Source organism: Thalassophryne amazonica, chromosome 18, assembly GCF_902500255.1.
Source record: "Thalassophryne amazonica chromosome 18, fThaAma1.1, whole genome shotgun sequence".
Taxonomy (NCBI): Eukaryota; Metazoa; Chordata; class Actinopteri; order Batrachoidiformes; family Batrachoididae; genus Thalassophryne; species Thalassophryne amazonica.
This window is the reverse complement of record NC_047120.1, coordinates 51,543,733-51,560,701: the sequence shown is the minus strand read 5'-3', so window position 1 is coordinate 51,560,701 and position 16,969 is coordinate 51,543,733. Positions and strand designations below refer to the sequence as shown.

At 39.3% G+C, this 16,969-nt stretch overlaps 1 protein-coding gene across 1 annotated transcript in view; it reads right to left on the bottom strand.

The window, feature by feature from the left end:
- Nucleotides 1-14,945, bottom strand: part of LOC117531047 (double C2-like domain-containing protein alpha) — a 76,367-nt gene extending 61,422 nt beyond the window's left edge. Inside the window, exons 1-2 of the mRNA XM_034194055.1 lie at nucleotides 14,672-14,945; nucleotides 3,822-4,180 (exon numbers count right to left, since the gene is read on the bottom strand). Of these exons, the coding sequence (XP_034049946.1) occupies nucleotides 3,822-4,176 (355 nt within the window). The 5' untranslated portion in view covers nucleotides 4,177-4,180; nucleotides 14,672-14,945. The remainder of the gene's footprint in view (nucleotides 1-3,821; nucleotides 4,181-14,671) is intronic.
- Between the last annotated feature and the right edge of the window lie 2,024 nt (nucleotides 14,946-16,969).

Here is a 16,969-nt window from a genome sequence, read left to right as displayed (position 1 = left end):
AACAACTTGAGGACATCGTATCTGGCCTACATACAGATACTGGGACTGCTAACTTCTTCAAGTGAAGTCTGTCATTCATCAGGACTGTATTCTGGCTGCTACTGTGTTCCGGCTTGCATAGACTGGGTCTTGAGTAGGGTGTGGAGATCAGTGGCCCAGGTGCCTTTTTTTTTTTTTTGGCAAAGAGAGGCTTACTGACCTTGATTTCACAGATGATGTTGCTGAATCAATGGATACCCTGAGTGCAGCTCTTGAGAAATGAGGAAGGAGTTGAAGTATTGGCTTTGTGATGGTCTTGGAACAAGAGTAAGATCCAGGCTTATTATGGCATCCTGGTCTCAGCTATCAGACATGTTATTATGTGGTGGAAGTGTCGAAGTTGCAGTGAGACTAACTTATCTTGGCAGTGACCTTCATGCCTCTGAGTCCTCAGCCTTTGAGGCTGAGGAACATGGGAAGAGGTTATAGAGTCATGTGGTCCCTGGGAAAGAAGTGTTTGTCCATACCGATACCATTGTCCGAGAACAAGGTCAAAATTTGTATTGTTCATGGATGGATGGATAGCTTTATTATCATTGTCATTACAACCATGAGATTTCCACACTCTCATTCCACAGACAAACAGCAATTAATCCAAATTATTACTGTTTACCGTAATAATGGGCACACATCAGAATTAAGACAACACATATTACATTTGACATTGTTTATCGTGCACTAATACTGAAACAGTCCGTTTTCCAAATTGAGGCATGTGAGTGTGTGGCTAGGTGCTGCAACTGGAGTCGCGCCGCCTGCGCAGCTTGGGAGAACGGGGGCCTGCCGCAGGGGTGCAGGAAGGGAGGTAAAGGGAAAAGCAGGAGCATGCCTTCAGTCCATGTGTAAGCAGTTTATTGTCTTTGTGGGTTGAGATAAGAATCGGAGCCGAATAATCTCACCAAGGCCTGAATAAATTCCTCTGGAGGTAAACAGTGGGCAATTTGTCCTTGAGGCTAGATAAGCCTGGAGTGTTGTAGCTGAGCAGTGAAAAACACTTTTAACAGTTCCACTTGAACAACCAAATCCCAATTATGAATTAAGAATATTCCCAATTATGAATTAAGAATATGCTTAATGTGCTTCCTGTCTTACTGTGTGGCTATGACATTTGGATGTTAACCTGTGATGTAGGGACTGGATGGCTGGATGTTCTTGGGACTGGTGTGGTGGTGCATTGTGGGAAAATGCCAGCTATAACATTTTGGTCATGTTGGGTGCTTCTCTGGGCATAATTTAACATGCAGGTGCCTTGGTGTTGACGAACCCAGCAAATGTAAAAGGCCAAGGGGATGCTGATGAGCCATCTGGTGATGGCAGATGGCAGATGGTTGCTTTAAAGTGATGGAGATATATACTAGTTCTCTGCCTGGGTGGCTGCCATCCATGATTGAAGGCAGCTCCATAGTGTGGTAGTTGCCGCAAAATGTGGCACCAGCACATGCTCCTGACCCCCAGGAATACCGTCAAGGACTAGTGCCAGAAAAGTAGTGAAATAAAACATTCTCCATGTTCAACATGACCCTCAGGAATGCCATCAAGGATTAGTTAGTGCCAGTTCAATGTCAGACACCAATTGCTGGAAGCTTAGGGGCTGTCTGTGCATTAACATGCACAACAGATTAGCATGTTGTTGAAATAGTAGTGATCACTAGGCATTATTTGTTTGTTGAATTGAATGTGTTGCTTGTCTTACCTCAGGAATGGGAAGTCAGAATGAGGAACGTCATTTATAAGCTTTGTGCACACAAGCTAAATTAAACATGGAGACCTAGAAGCTAATGTTTTGTGTGTTCTGTCGTCTAACTCAAACTACTGATTTAACTGTTACATATATCAACTGTTAGCCTCCTTGTTAGTCCACAAGCTAATTGTTCAAACAACATATTCTTTTGCTAGCCTTTCTCTAATCTTTAGTTATAATGTGACATCAACTGCCTCGCTAGATAGCTAGTTAGCCAATGAGCAGTTCACTAAAGACTGGTTACTGTTAGTGGACGTATGAGGAATACAGTTTGAAGCAGCAGGGTACAAAGTTAATGTGCTATTTTCTCTGTCTTTAAACTGAATAAACTATGTTACATCAACTGACTACCTCGCTATTTACCCAGAGTGCATTTAACTACTGTAGTACTTGCTAATGTAGTTTTTCTTAAATCTTGTATGAAGCAACAGGTGGACAAGAATGTCTTTTTAAAATCATTATTATTTGTTCTTTCTTCAAATTGAGTAGGCCAAATACTATTTTGGACCATTTGTGAGAGAAATTTTAACATGGCTAATAAATAAAATAAAAATCTATTAATGTTTTGGTGTACTGTGCACATGCAAGGCAAGTACTTCAACATGTCACCATGGAATAGATTAACCAATGATTATATTTTCTTTTTTTTTGCTGGGCTCAGAAAACACCTACGTACTTTTCTTTTTATTGTTGTTTATGTACGGATTACGTCTTACAGAAGTATTTTTTCCTTTTCTTTTTATTGTTACCTCCGCCAAGGAGGTTATGTTTTCAGTCGCGTTTGTTTGTCTGTCTGCAGGATAACTCAAAAAGTTTTGAACAGATTTTGATGAAATTTTGTGGAGTGGTTGGAAATGACAAGAGGAACAAGTGATTAAATTTTAGTGGTGATCCGGATCACGATCCGGATCCCGATGCTAACGCATTAGCATGTCTATGGCATTTTCAATGTTAAAAGTTAGCATTAAGCAGTTGCAGCTGTCATCACGTTCGGGTGCATTTGCTTTCAAAGTGTAATATTTCTTAAATTTATTTTTGTTTATATATTAATAATCTAATGATTATTATATACAATTTTAGAGAAAGACACAAAAAGAAATAGATCACTGTGCCAAGGAGGGAATCTTTTTAGGGTCAGTGACCCTATGGCCTTGTTTAGAGAAGTGTTTCATAAATGTTAAAAAATTCATATGTTTGCAGTTTAGTTGAATAATAAATTGAATTTTGTCTCTTGTTATTGTCTATAAGCACATGCAATATCAATAACAGTGCTCAGATGGCAGTAGCTTCTGGGAAAGGTGCAAGTTGCAATAAACTGTGATGTCAAGCGTTAAGGATACATGCTATCCAGTCACAGCAGATGAAACTTTTTTTACTACTGAGCAAACATCATTGTTAGACTTTTTTAGGTTCAATGATTCCACGGCGTGTAGATGTTATGGCGTCAGTGACCCCATGGCCTTGGCGGAGGTTTGCACTCTCTGAGTGCTTCTAGTTGTCTATGCACCAATGACACCAGATCAAATTCCTTGTATGTGAGAACTTACTTGGCAATAAATTTGATTCTGATTCTGATATGATACAATACGATACAATACGATATAATACAATAGGATATGATGCGGTAAAAGAACTTTATTGTTCGATTTGCCTTAGGTTTCACCATGAAAACATCTTATAAAAATATCTTAGAACATCTCAGCAAACAACCATAAAAATACTATTATTATTATTATTATACTATGATATATATTTGTTTGTTATTATTTGTTTAAGTGCTGCATATATAGATTTGGGAAACACTATGTCCTTTCCTTGTTTTATAAATACATTGAACTTTAAATACATCTAAAGAACCTTGCCGAAGGTTTTGGAACCAATATTCAGCATTTTCCTTTCCTTTATCATAGGCAATGTTGTTTTGCTTGCGTTGTGCCACTTGTCATCCATCCACATGTAGATTTTTTCCCCTCCCTTTAAGCACTTCAATAAAATCACATCATTACTTTGCATCAGCTCCTATTTCTTTCAATTCACTCACTGCTATCATCGCTGTCACAGCTGTCAATCCCAATCGAGGTGTCCATGCTGCTCATGGTTGGCAGCGAGTTCCCTCCTCCTTGGGCGCCTGGTAACAGAGGTGACAATAGGGCACTGCTGCCTTGACCTCCTCCCTCCTCAGCTGGAGCTCCAGGATGGTGCACACTACCAGGGCTGACTGAGGCATTTACCCCACTTTGATTGGGTGAGAGAGGCTCAGAGAAGGAGGAAGTGGGTGACAGGCGAGGGAAGTATGCAGAGATTTGCTGGATGGGGCGGATTGGCCCGGGGCAGACATCAATGGCCATGTGCTCCTGGATGGAGATGCCCAAGCGATTTCCCTTCCGCACAGTCATAGGGCTGGAGCAGAGGAGTAGAAGGAAATACGGGAGGGAGGGTAAGAAATTTAAAGCCAATTACTTCTTCTTGGCGATGTTCTTGTTGAAACACATTGGACGTTTATCCTGGAACTGCAAGGGAGACTTGGATCTATAAAAAGTTAAACACCACAATATGACAGTGTTACATAAAGAAACTCTTTTTGTGAAAAATATTAACACCACTGTGGGTGACAGGAACACTAAAGTGTCAAAAGTTCTCTCATCATTTCATGGAGTTACAGCTCAGTACTACAGTGTTAACCTAAATCTCACTTAATGTGGAATGTTTGAATATGTTATAGTGTGTCTGATCTACAAGAATTGAGATTATAGGTTAGTTTCTGTAACTAAACACAGACCACACTTTGCTAGCGGATATACACTCACTGGCCAAGTACACCTGTTCAATTGCTTGTTAACACTCTGAGCTAATCAGTCAATCACATGGTAGCAACTCTATGGATTTAGGCATCTAGACGTGGTGAAGACGACTTGCTGAAGTTCAAACCAAGCATCAGAATGGGGAAGAAAGGGGATTTAAGTGACCAGGAAAGTGGGATGGTTGTTGGTGCCAGACGGGCTGTTCTGAATATTTCAGAAACTACTGATCTACTGGGATTTTCTCACACAACCATCTCTAGGGTTTACAGAGTATGATCCAATAAAGAGAAGATATCCAGTGAGCGGCATTTGTGTGGATGAAGATCAGAGGAGAATGGCTAGACTGGTTGAATGGGCAACTCTGTGATGCCATCATGTCAATATCGACCAACGTCTCTGAGGAATGTTTCCAACACCTTGCAGAATCTATGCTACGAAGAATTAAGGCAGTTCTGAAGGCAAAAAGGGGTCCAATCCAGTACTAGCAAGGTGTACCTAATAAAGTGGCCGGCGAGTGTCTTACTGAAGATAAGCCACAACCTAGAATGTAATCTTTGCAATTTTGTGACTGAATGTACGTTATTCATTGCCAAAGTTGACAAGCTAATCGTCTGTGCCACACGACAGAGGAGGAACAGATGTTATGTGACTGTTTGCCCACAACTACGGTTTCCCAAAACGAGGTTGACAGAGTATGACAGTATTTTCTGGTGATGGTCCACAGAAACAGAGAAGATGTCAGAATCAGCAAGTGAACTTTTCTTTTTCATCCCTTTCTTGCCATAGAGGTTTTTGATCTCTTTTAACAATCTTGCTTTATGACATCACAAAGATCTGATGGGGCAATAATCAGCAGAGTAGAGGTACACACACTTTCTAGTGCTGTTGTAAATTAACTTTTTTTATTTGGACAAAGCAATTCAAACTGTGAAATATATGTTTCAGCATCTTTGCGAATTCTTGTTCTAGTGCAATTTTGGTAATACATAGAGTGAGGTTTGAGTTTCATTTGAGTTTGACTGTCACAAGCATATTTCTTACAGTTCGCTATGCAGATAACAATGGGTACTTTCTTCTAGCAACACAGTGTGTTTCTAGCAAATGACTATTTGACACTATAGGAATGCAAACTGGTTCAGCACTTAGCATGCTAGCATGCTAACCACGTTAGCCGTTGTGAAAGTGCAATCTAAGATGTGCTCATGGCTATTATAAGTCTTGGAGAAATTAGCTAGGCAGCTAACATGAGTTTTGATTCAAAAAGATGTGCTCATGGTTGTTATAAGTCTTGGAGAAATTAGCTAGGAAGCTAACATGAGTTTTGATTCATTTTGATGTACCATATTTTCTGGAGTATAAGTCATGGTTTGTTTACTAGTTTGGGAAGCTCTGTGATTTATACTCTGGTGTAACTTATATACCGAAAATTCACAAGTTTGTTATTAATAATAGTAATTATAATGACTATTGTATCTCATAGTTATATATGCTGAAAGGAATGTGCATAACAGAAGATTTAATTCTAATGTTAAGGTCAAGGTAGTCAGAAATAGAGTTTGAAAAACACACTTTATAGTCCTTTGAGAGACAATGTAAAGCTTACAGCAATGATTATATAATTTGAAATCAAATTCTATGAATAGTGTTATGATAATCTAAGTAAGACCCAAGAAAAATGTCATGAAATTCCTTTTCTATAGTCCAAGAAATACATTTATTATGTGTGCCTGCAGGATATGTATCACTCACCCAATGCCTTTCCTAGAAACACAATCATTTGTTTGGCCGTATAAAATTCTCCATTTATGTAGAAAAATAACTAAGTCCTGTTTCTTATCGTCATGCTTAAAAATGTACATTTGTTCCATTAAGGTCATGTTTTTTTTTGTCTCAGAGAAGACCAGTGATGCCAGTAACGCGTTACTCTAATCTGACCACTTTTTTTAGTAACGAGTAATCTAACGCGTTAATCTCTCTAAATCAGTAATCAGATTAAAGTTACTTCTCCATGTCACTGTGCGTTACTATTATTTTTCATTGTGGGTCGATAGCAGCATTAAACTTGGTCTGTGGGCAGGAGGTCGGGGTTCGACTGAACTGCCCACTTTCAGCGAGCTGTGAGCTTTTCATCCACGGTTTTTTGCAGCTGCTCAACTCGTCCTCACCTCTTAAAGCACGGTGACAACAGCACACCTGCACTGAGCTTTACAGAGACATTTTTATACTTTTTTCCTCCTTTATTTAGAATTCTGAGCTGAGCTGCTCCGTATCTGCTCGTTAAAAACAGCTGATCCTCCGCGACGCGTCAACAACTAACACTATTTTCCACTCAAATGCACCTAAACTCTCTTTCTGAGGACCACATGATGTGAAAACGCAATAAAACTTTCTTACCTGTAAATCTGGTCCTGTTTTCTGCATAAATAAATGTTATCCATTCTTTGTGCTCAAACGCCAAAGGAGGGGCGAATCTAGATGGAATAGGGGCGTGGGGTAGGGATGTGCCCCCCCCACAACACCCCTAGATTAAAGGTCCAGTTTGAAGCCGTTTTTTACTACAACTACTAATATTGCTTAAAATAATAATAATTTCGACAAGTAAAATGTTTAGAGAGAATTTAAATGTTAGAAAAATGTTAGAATTTAATAGTTACATTTATAAACAATGTAGGTTTGAAATTGCAAGTTTTACTGTTACAGTGCTGTCAACAGTTAAATATGAGGTCAAGAAAGACGTCTTTATTTTACTTTTTATAAAACAAGTATTTATTTTCATTGAAGTCAAGAAAGGGTGACTATAAAGTGAGTTTTGGCAAAACATGTATCATTATCATGTTGACGTGGGTTGTTGTCAGCAGCTGGGGAAAGTAACTAAAAAAGTAACTAGTAATCTAACTTAGTTACTTTTACAATTGAGTAATCAGTAAAGTAACTAAGTTACTTTTTCAAGGAGTAATCAGTAATCAGTAATTGGATTACTTTTTCAAAGTAACTGTGGCAACACTGGAGAAGACTGCCCGGCAAACCACCTCTGTATTACATTTCTTAGCTGTAATAGGACCCCCCCCCCCCCCCCCCCCCAACTGCCGCCTCCACCACTGCACTTTAATTTCATTTGCAGTTCAAGTACATTTCTTTGGTCTACTGCTTTATCTGGCTGTGCTCCAAAATTTAACGGCATCTCTTCCAGGCAAGACCGACCTTTTCATTTGGTTTTGAGAAGACTGGTTGTAGCTGTATACCATATTTAGATAATTAAAACATTTCTGTACCTTCCCCTTTATCACCAGAGGTATTTGGCGTTCCTGATGTCTGTGTAGGAGACTGTAGGTCCGAGCCTTTAGGGTCCTGATGCTTCCTATCTTACTGTATGATTGTGACACTTGGGCGATATCCAGTGATGTGTCTTTGGAGGATCCTTGGGTACTGTTGGAATGACTTTGTGTCAGACGAGTGGTTACGAGGGATGGGAATCAGTTAATTCCTGTCAGTAATGCTTTCATGCTTTGACAGTTCCACTTTCAAACTCTTATGAATGACATCACATCTGATGTCATGATGCAACATTTTGTACTGAGCAACAAGAAAAATAGCTGCACTTATTCTGAAAACCTGCAGATGCCTCCATTTTTCTGCAGGGAAAATTTATGGGGGAATCCATAAAGAACCGGACCGCGATAAACAGAATCGATAATGGCATTGGTATTGATGTTGATAAAATCTTATCAATTGCCATCCCTAGTGGAGGAGGAGTAGCACTTGCATTGTGAGGGAGTGACAGCTGGTACAATTTTCCATTTGTCTAGCGTTTAGTCTGGTCTAGTGGTTAAGCAGTGGGCTTCAGACCAGAGGGCCCTCGGTTCAATTCCAAGTTTTGACAGACAATCACTACGGACCGTTCGGCAAGGTCCTTAATCCCCAAGTTGCTCCTGGTGTGTAGTGAGCGCCTTGCATTGCTTTGAGCTACTGATTCAGACGGAAAAGCTCTATATAAATCCAGTTAATTTGCCATTTGGATCACTTTTTTTTTTATGATCCAGTATACAGGTGCCTTTTTCTTTTTTTGAGGTCATAACATCAGGAAGTGGACAAGGCCACAGCCATGTTTCACTTGGCTACAGCAAATAGACGGTAACTTTTGAGATCGATTGCCTAGGTGGTTACCATCCAGCAGCGCATACTTCCAGGCCTGACCTGATCATACTTGACCCATTTATGCAGATCAGCTGCTAAGTTTAGTGCTTTGTGTTTCAGGCCAGGCCAAACCTTTTTGCCAAGTTTCATGAAAATCAGTCTTCTTTCTAACAAACCAATGCATGCTGAAAGCATAACCTCCTTGACGGACGTCAAACACCAGAGGCTCTGCCATACAACCGCCTGCATCTGACCCTAGAATACTGGATGTGGTGTCTCACCATCAATGGTGCAGCTGTATGGTAGAACATAGAACAACAAGCCTGCACCATAAGATGTCTGTGATTCCACCGGCTTGAAGAGCGGTAAATGATCATAGTCTATGAGCCGGTCATCAATTTTGACTTAATCAATACCACGTAAGGTGATGAAGCAACACTTAGAATCCAACCTCAGTGTATCATGGCCTACACAAAAATGTATGATAACCATCCCAGGGTGGTAGCTGTAACCAGGATGGGGTCAATGAAAAATTACACGGCTGATGCTGAGACCCTGATTCATGCTTTTGTTTCTTCTAGACTAGATTATTGTAATGTTCTATTTTCAGGGTTACCACAGTCCAGCATTAGGGGTCTTCAGCTGTTCAGAACCCTGCCGTCAGACTTCTGACACGTAGCAGAAGGTCTGAACATATCACACCCATTTTGGCATCTTTGCACTGGCTCCCTGTCTCTGTGAGAGCAGATTTTAAGGTTTTGTTATTGACTTATAAAGTTGTTCACGGACTGGTGCCATCTTATCTGGCTGATCTGGTGGAACCTTACGTGCCGGCCCGGGCTTTGCAGTTGCAGGATGCGGGACTTTTCTGTGTTCCCAGGGTAAAGAAGAAGTCAGCGGGTCAAAGAGCTTTTTCTCATCATGCACCCACCCTGGGGAAAGTTCTTCCTGCAACCTTTAGGCAGTCGAAGTCTGTGGACATTTTTAACTCAAGACTTAAAACCCATTTTTATTGTCTTTCTTATGAATAGTTTTTATTTTTTATCTGTTTTATTCTTTTACTTCTGTTTTTAATTATGTATTTATTCATTTAAATTATTTATTCAATTTTATGTTGACTTGTTTTATGTAAGGCGCCTTGAGACGGCTTTTGCTGCGATTTGGCGCATTATAAGATAATTAAATTAAATTAAATTAAATTACACAGAGGTCAAAATATAAAAATGCTTCAATCATGTTGAAAACTACATCACATTATTTATCTGATCATAAAGATTCCAAAAAGGTATAGTTTGGACTATCTATGACTGAATGTTCTGGAGTTATGGGGTAAAAACAGCAAAAATGGTGACAAAGGTCAGTTTCAGTTTGTAGAGGGGTCAAAATTTAAAGTTGCTCCAATTTCAGCAAAAAATGATGCAAGTTATTGGTTGAAATAAAAGAATTAATAAATGGAATAGTTTTGACTGTGTTGAACGTTTCATCTCTAAAGCAAAGTCAAACAAGGTCGGACGTCTATTAGATTCTAGGATATTGACATATGTTACCCTGTAACGTGATAACAAAGCATGACAGATGGTGGCAAACTATTCCTTTTGAAAACCCTATCAATCCATACAATATTGCATCCTTTTTTACTAAAATTGGAGCAACTTTAACTTTTGACCCCTGTACAAACTGAAACTGACCTTTGTCACCATTTTTGCTGTTTTTACCCCATAACTCCTGAACATTCAGTCATAGATAGTCCAAACTATACCTTTTTGGAATCGATATGATCAGACAAATAATGTGATATAGTTTTCAACACGATTGAAGCATTTTTACATTTTGACCTCTGTGTAATTTTTCACTGACCCCTAGCTGGCTACAGTTACCACCCTGGGATGGTTATCATAGATTTTTGTGTAGGTCATGATACACTGAGGCTGGATTCAAAGTGTCGTTTCGTCACCGTAAGTGGTACCTGAAAGATTGTGCAGTGGTTTAACAACATGAAAAATATTTGACGTGTTCTACAAATACAAACTGCACTTCTGTTCCCACAAAAATAGACACAGAACAGGTGGAGGAAAATCCAGATGTGTGAGGTAACACTGATAGGTGTTGTGGTACCTGCTACGAGTCAAACGCATTAGCTTTCTCACCAGAACAGTGTGAACACAACTAGAAACAAAAGCAGAACGTCGACACTTCACACTGACACGAGAGCGTTTGAGTTTCCAGCACAGACATGAGCCAGACTTCTCAAGATGTACAAATTTTAAAGTAATCAAATTTCTGAGAGATCATCACATCTGATGTAACTTCTTATTTTTCATATCGTCACGATAAAGGACTTGTGATGTTTTTAAATCAGAGTACTGTCACGCAGGGAAATCGTTCAGCAGAATTGGACCTGTTTTTGCAAAGAACATTTGCATTTCAAGTAAATGAATGTGATATAGGAGATAATAGCGTCATTCCCCAAACAATTGCCGTGTGCATGAGCCACTTAAGCATCTAAAGTACTTGACTATTCTTCATAGACAGACAGGTAATTATGGAGTCCTGCTTTTCCACAGCGGAGCGCCATCCATCGATAATCTGTAGGCGAGAACAGTCCTCGTGGTTATATAAGTCGTAGAAGCGGCGTGCTGAGCTGACCACAAGGATGATGTGTCAATTCTTCTCCCAAAATAAAGAGAAGAGGGGTGGATTACAAACATCACTTGGCTTTTGTTTTCTAAAGACTGCGGGCCTTGAGGGGGCGTGATGTCCTCAATACTGAGCAAATCCCCCACCGGACGGCCCACGGCTCTTCCTGCCTTCATCAAATGATGCTCAGAAGCTTGGCAGTGAGTGAATATCTGCCAAGATGAAGGTCTGTGAAGTTCAGAAGATGCAAAGGAGCGTCCCGAGATACTGGCAATCTTTCCCAAGGATGGAGGATTTTCAGAAATCCCATTTTTTATTTTTTTCTTCATTTGCCACAGATGTTGTTTTCATGACCACTAAAGAGCTCACAGTCATCATGACCAACCGCGGCTCAGGCAGAACTGACAGCTGACCTTCAGCAGAATTAAGGGCAGCGAGGGGTTATTTGTCATGTTCGGTCCACTCGCCAGTGCGAGCGGAACAGTGGGGGGTGCACCCCGCAGCCCGTCCAGATTTTCGCTGGCTGGAGATAAAACAAACACCCTTCAGTATACCAGCCTGCAAACCTCCTCGCTGACTCTGGCTCTGCTGTGTCAAATGATGGCAACTAGCAACAAAGTGCAATTAAAAGACCACAGCAACAGGATAAATGACTTCTGCAAACTGAAGCAACTGTTCTGCTGTTATCACTCAGAAAACCCACAAATAAGTCAGAGATTGTTGCATGTCAGGACAACACATTCCTCTCTGCAGCACCATCAGGCTCAAGCTCCATCAGGTTGGATGGGGAGAGTCATTTTCAGATCCCTCCGGAGATGTTCAGATTGGCGCCCTGGTTGGACTACTCAAGGACATTCACCGTGGTGTCTTGAAGCCACTCCTTTGGTATCTTGACTGTGTTCTAAGAGTATTTATCCTGCTAATGGATTGTCCAGGATGTCTCTGTACATTGCTGCATTCATCTTTCCCTCAATCCTGACTAGTCTCCCAGTTCCTGCCAGTGAAAAACATCTCCACAGCATGATGCTGCCACCACCATGCTTCACTGTAGGGATGGTGCCTGGCTTCCTCCAAACATAACGCCTGGCATTCACACCAAAGAGTTCAATCTTTGTCTCACCAGACCAGAGAATTTTGTGTCTCATGGTCTGAGAGTCCTTCAGGTGCTTTTTGGCAAACTCCAGGTGGGCTGCCATGTACCTTTTACTAAGGAGTGGCTTCCGTCTGGCCACTCTACCATACAGGCCTGATTGGTGGATTGCTGTAAAGATGTTTGTCCTTCTGGAAGGTTCTCTTCTCTCCATGAAGGAATGCTGGAGCTCTGACAGAGTGACCATTGGGTTCTTGGTCACCTCCCTGACTAACGGCCCTTTTCTTCTGATTGCTCAGTTTAGATGGGTGGCCAGCTCTAAGAAGAGTCCTGGTGGATCTGAACTTCTTCCATTTTCAGATGATGGAGGCCACTGTGCTCCAAAGCACTTTCAAAGCAGCAGAAATGTTTCTGTACCCTTCCCCAGATTTGTGCCTCGAGACAGTCCTGTCTTGGAGGTCTACAGTCAATTCCTTTGACTTCATGCTTGGTTTGTGCGCTGACATGCACTGTCACCTGTGGGACCTTATATGTAGACAGGTGTGTGTCTTTACAAATCATGTCCAACCAACTGAATTTACTCCAGGTGGACTCCAATTAAGCTTTAGAAACATCTCAAGGATGATCAGTGGAAACAGGATGCACCTGGAAAAGGCATGATTTTAAGTTTTTTTTAAATATTAAATATTGCCAACAAAAAAACAGTAGACACAATTTTACATGAAAAGTTCAGATTCAATAATTTTTCATTGATATCAGGTCTGTTGCTTACCCAAAAAAGTTTTGATGATTAAAATTAGCCAGAAAAATATATGCATTTTCATCTATAATGGGAAATTTTTTTTGATAAAATCCTAAATGATGAATATTTCTGCAACCCACCCAGTAAAATGCAAATTCTTAAATTTATAAAATCCCAAATCATGACGCCAAAGTGAATTCATTTATGAGACACCCAAAAGTGCTGCTGTTGATGATTCATAGAATCATCTGCAAAAAGGAATGTCAGACAGATCCCGCCTCCAAAGCGCGCGCACCAGAGCACCTGTCATGCACTTGTGCAACATTTACTCCCACAGATAAACTTCAGGAATCCATGTGAGCATGCTGCATGGTTGATGTGATGTGTGCAGTCACTCGCCTCCTGGCCGATGTGTCTGTGAGCTCCATCAACAGCCCAGTGAGCACCAGCGGCACACATACAGCCCGCGGACTTGTGGCTGGGAGCTGGTGGGAAACAAGCGCCGCAGGGGGCTCATGATTGATCGCTGTCATGCTGCCAGCTGGAACCGCCTTCTTATATTCTCTTTTCATCATTATCTCATTGCGTAGAAGTGACAAAGCACGCTTGGTAAAACTGAATTACGCATGCTTTGCAGGTCTGACTGTGACTCAGGTGCACTTTTTATGGCTTTGTGTGAGGTTTCCAGTTTCGAGGTGGACAAAAAAAAAAAAAAATGTATTCATTAGTGAAGGAGCCAGAAGCTGGCAGTTAAGAACGTGTTGAGAGGAACAACATGTATCCTCTCCTCCTCCTCTTTTAGCTCCTTCACTTTAAATTAGAGTCACACTACAGGCATGGATGCTCTCACAATCCCCCTCTACCTCAATTACCCCCCCCCCCCCCGCATGTTTTTTTAAAATCACGAATTATATCTACGCCAATCTTTCCCAGACACCCTTTTTCCACCTGAGGATTCATTTTTCTCTTGTGTCCTACACAAATCCAGCCTCTGCAGCGCTGGATTTGCAACGGACAGGCAGATGGTACAGTATGACATCGCGCACTGTACCCGCTCATTAGCGCTCAAACGTCAGCGCATTCTTCTGCACCTAACCTTTGTGACACTTGAGTCCTGTCGGTTATTTCCGCATAGAAAACTTCAAGGTGTGAAAAATTCAAGAAAAGAAAGGAGGAGGTGCACCTTGTCTGCCGAGTGTGAGACAGGTGCACTAAATGTATTACCAGATCTGTGTTGCATCAGTTTGCACTCTGTCATCCGGCAAGGATGTGTGCAGGAGCAGATTCCAGCAAAGTGCATATGCAATGATGTCAAATGAAGTCAGGATGAATGAACATCTTTTATTTAAAAAAAAAAAAAAAAAAGACCTAACAATGAAGACCGCAGAGGCAGACGGTCACACAAACAGGGACAGAAACTGTGCCAGATTTAACAGTACGCTGCCTTCAGTTGTGCATGCATTCAAAAATAAACAATGTTGACTTACCTCAGTGTTAATGCAGGTGTGAACTCATACAAAAAGAGGGCGATCCAGCAGCGAGAGGAGAGGGATGCTGACAAACAGGTGGTGAAGAAGAGAGGAGCAGAAAGTAGGAGAAATAACGCTCAGTCATTAAAAATTAAACGCACCAATAGTTCAAGTTGAGAGAAAAATGAGGAGCAGACAGAGAGAGGAGAGCTACATGACAGTGGAGGATGAGGAGGAGGAAGAGGAGGAGGAGAGTGAAAAGGGCAGGAGAGAGAGAGAGAGAGAGAGAGAGAGAGAGAGAGAGAGAGAGAGAGAGAGAGAGAGAGAGGCATAGGGGAGTCATTCCTTGACAGTGTGCTGTGCATGTGACTGTGTTTCGTTTCACTCCTTCCTGCTCTCCACATGCACAAATAATCTTGTCAAATTCAGCATTGTGCTTTCCATCCATGTTAATGTCCAGAAATACAGATTGGATTTAATCTCTGTCTGTCTGCCGGGCAAGTCACAATTCATCCTTAGTGTCTCGCTGCTCTCTCTCTCTCTCTCACACACACACACACACACACACACACACACACACACACACACACACACACACACACACACACACACACACACACACACACACACACACACACACACACACACACACATATATTCTCAGTAATGCATTTGTATATTGTCAGTAATGCATTTGTATGCATTTATACATTTTCAGTAATGCATGTATATATTCTCAGTAATGCATTTATATATGCTGAGTAATGCATTTATATATTTTCAGTAATGCATTTATATATTCTTAGTAATGCATTTATATATGCTGAGTAATGCATTTATATATGCTGAGTAATGCATTTATATATTTTCAGTAATGCATTTATATGCATTTATATATTTTCAGTAATGAATTTATATATTCTCAGTAATGCATTTATATATTTTTAGTAATGCATTTATATGCATTTATACATTTTCAGTAATGCATGGATATATTCTCAGTAATGCATTTATATATGCTGAGTAATGCATTTATATATTTTCAGTAATGCATTTATATATTCTCAGTAATGCATTTATACATTTTCAGTAATGCATGTATATATTTTCAGTAATGCATGTATATATTCTCATTAATGCATTTATATATGCTGAGTAATGCATTTATATATTTTCAGTAATGCATTTATATATTCTTAGTAATGCATTTATATATGCTGAGTAATGCATTTATATATTTTCAGTAATGCATTTATATATTCTGAGTAATGCATTTATATATTTTCAGTAATGCATTTATATGCATTTATACATTTTCAGTAATGCATGTATATATTCTTAGTAATGCATTTATACATTTTCAGTAATGCATGTATATATTCTCAGTAATGCATTTATATATTTTCAGTAATGCATTTATATATTCTTAGTAATGCATTTATACATTTTCAGTAATGCATGTATATATTCTCAGTAATGCATTTATATATTTTCAGTAATGCATTTATATATTCTTAGTAATGGATTTATATATTCTCAGTAATGCATTTATATATTCTCAGTAATGCATTTATATATTTTCAGTAATGCATTTATATATTTTCAGTAATGCATTTATATATTTTCAGTAATGCATTTATATGCATTTATACATTTTCAGTAATGCATGTATATATTTTCAGTAATGCATGTATATATTCTCAGTAATGCATTTATATATGCTGAGTAATGCATTTATATATTTTCAGTAATGCATTTATATATTCTTAGTAATGCATTTATATATTTTCAGTAATGCATTTATATATTCTTAGTAATGCATTTATATATTTTCAGTAATGCATTTAGATATTTTCAGTAATGCATTTATATGCATTTATACATTTTCAGTAATGCATGGATATATTCTCAGTAATGCATTTATATATTTTCAGTAATGCATTTGTATATTGTCAGTAATGCATTTATATATTCTTAGTAATGCATTTATATATGCTGAGTAATGCATTTATATATTCGTAGTAATGCATTTATATATTGTCAGTAATGCATTTGTATATTGTCAGTAATGCATTATATATGCTGCGTAATGCATTTATATATTGTCAGTAATGCATTTATATATTGTCAGTAATGCATTTATATATTGTCAGTAATGCATTTATATATGCTGCGTAATGCATTTATATATTGTCAGTAATGCATTTATATATTGTCAGTAATGCATTTATATATGCTGCGTAATGCATTTATATATTGTCAGTAATGCATTTATATATTGTCAGTAATGCATTTATATATTCTCACTCACTCATA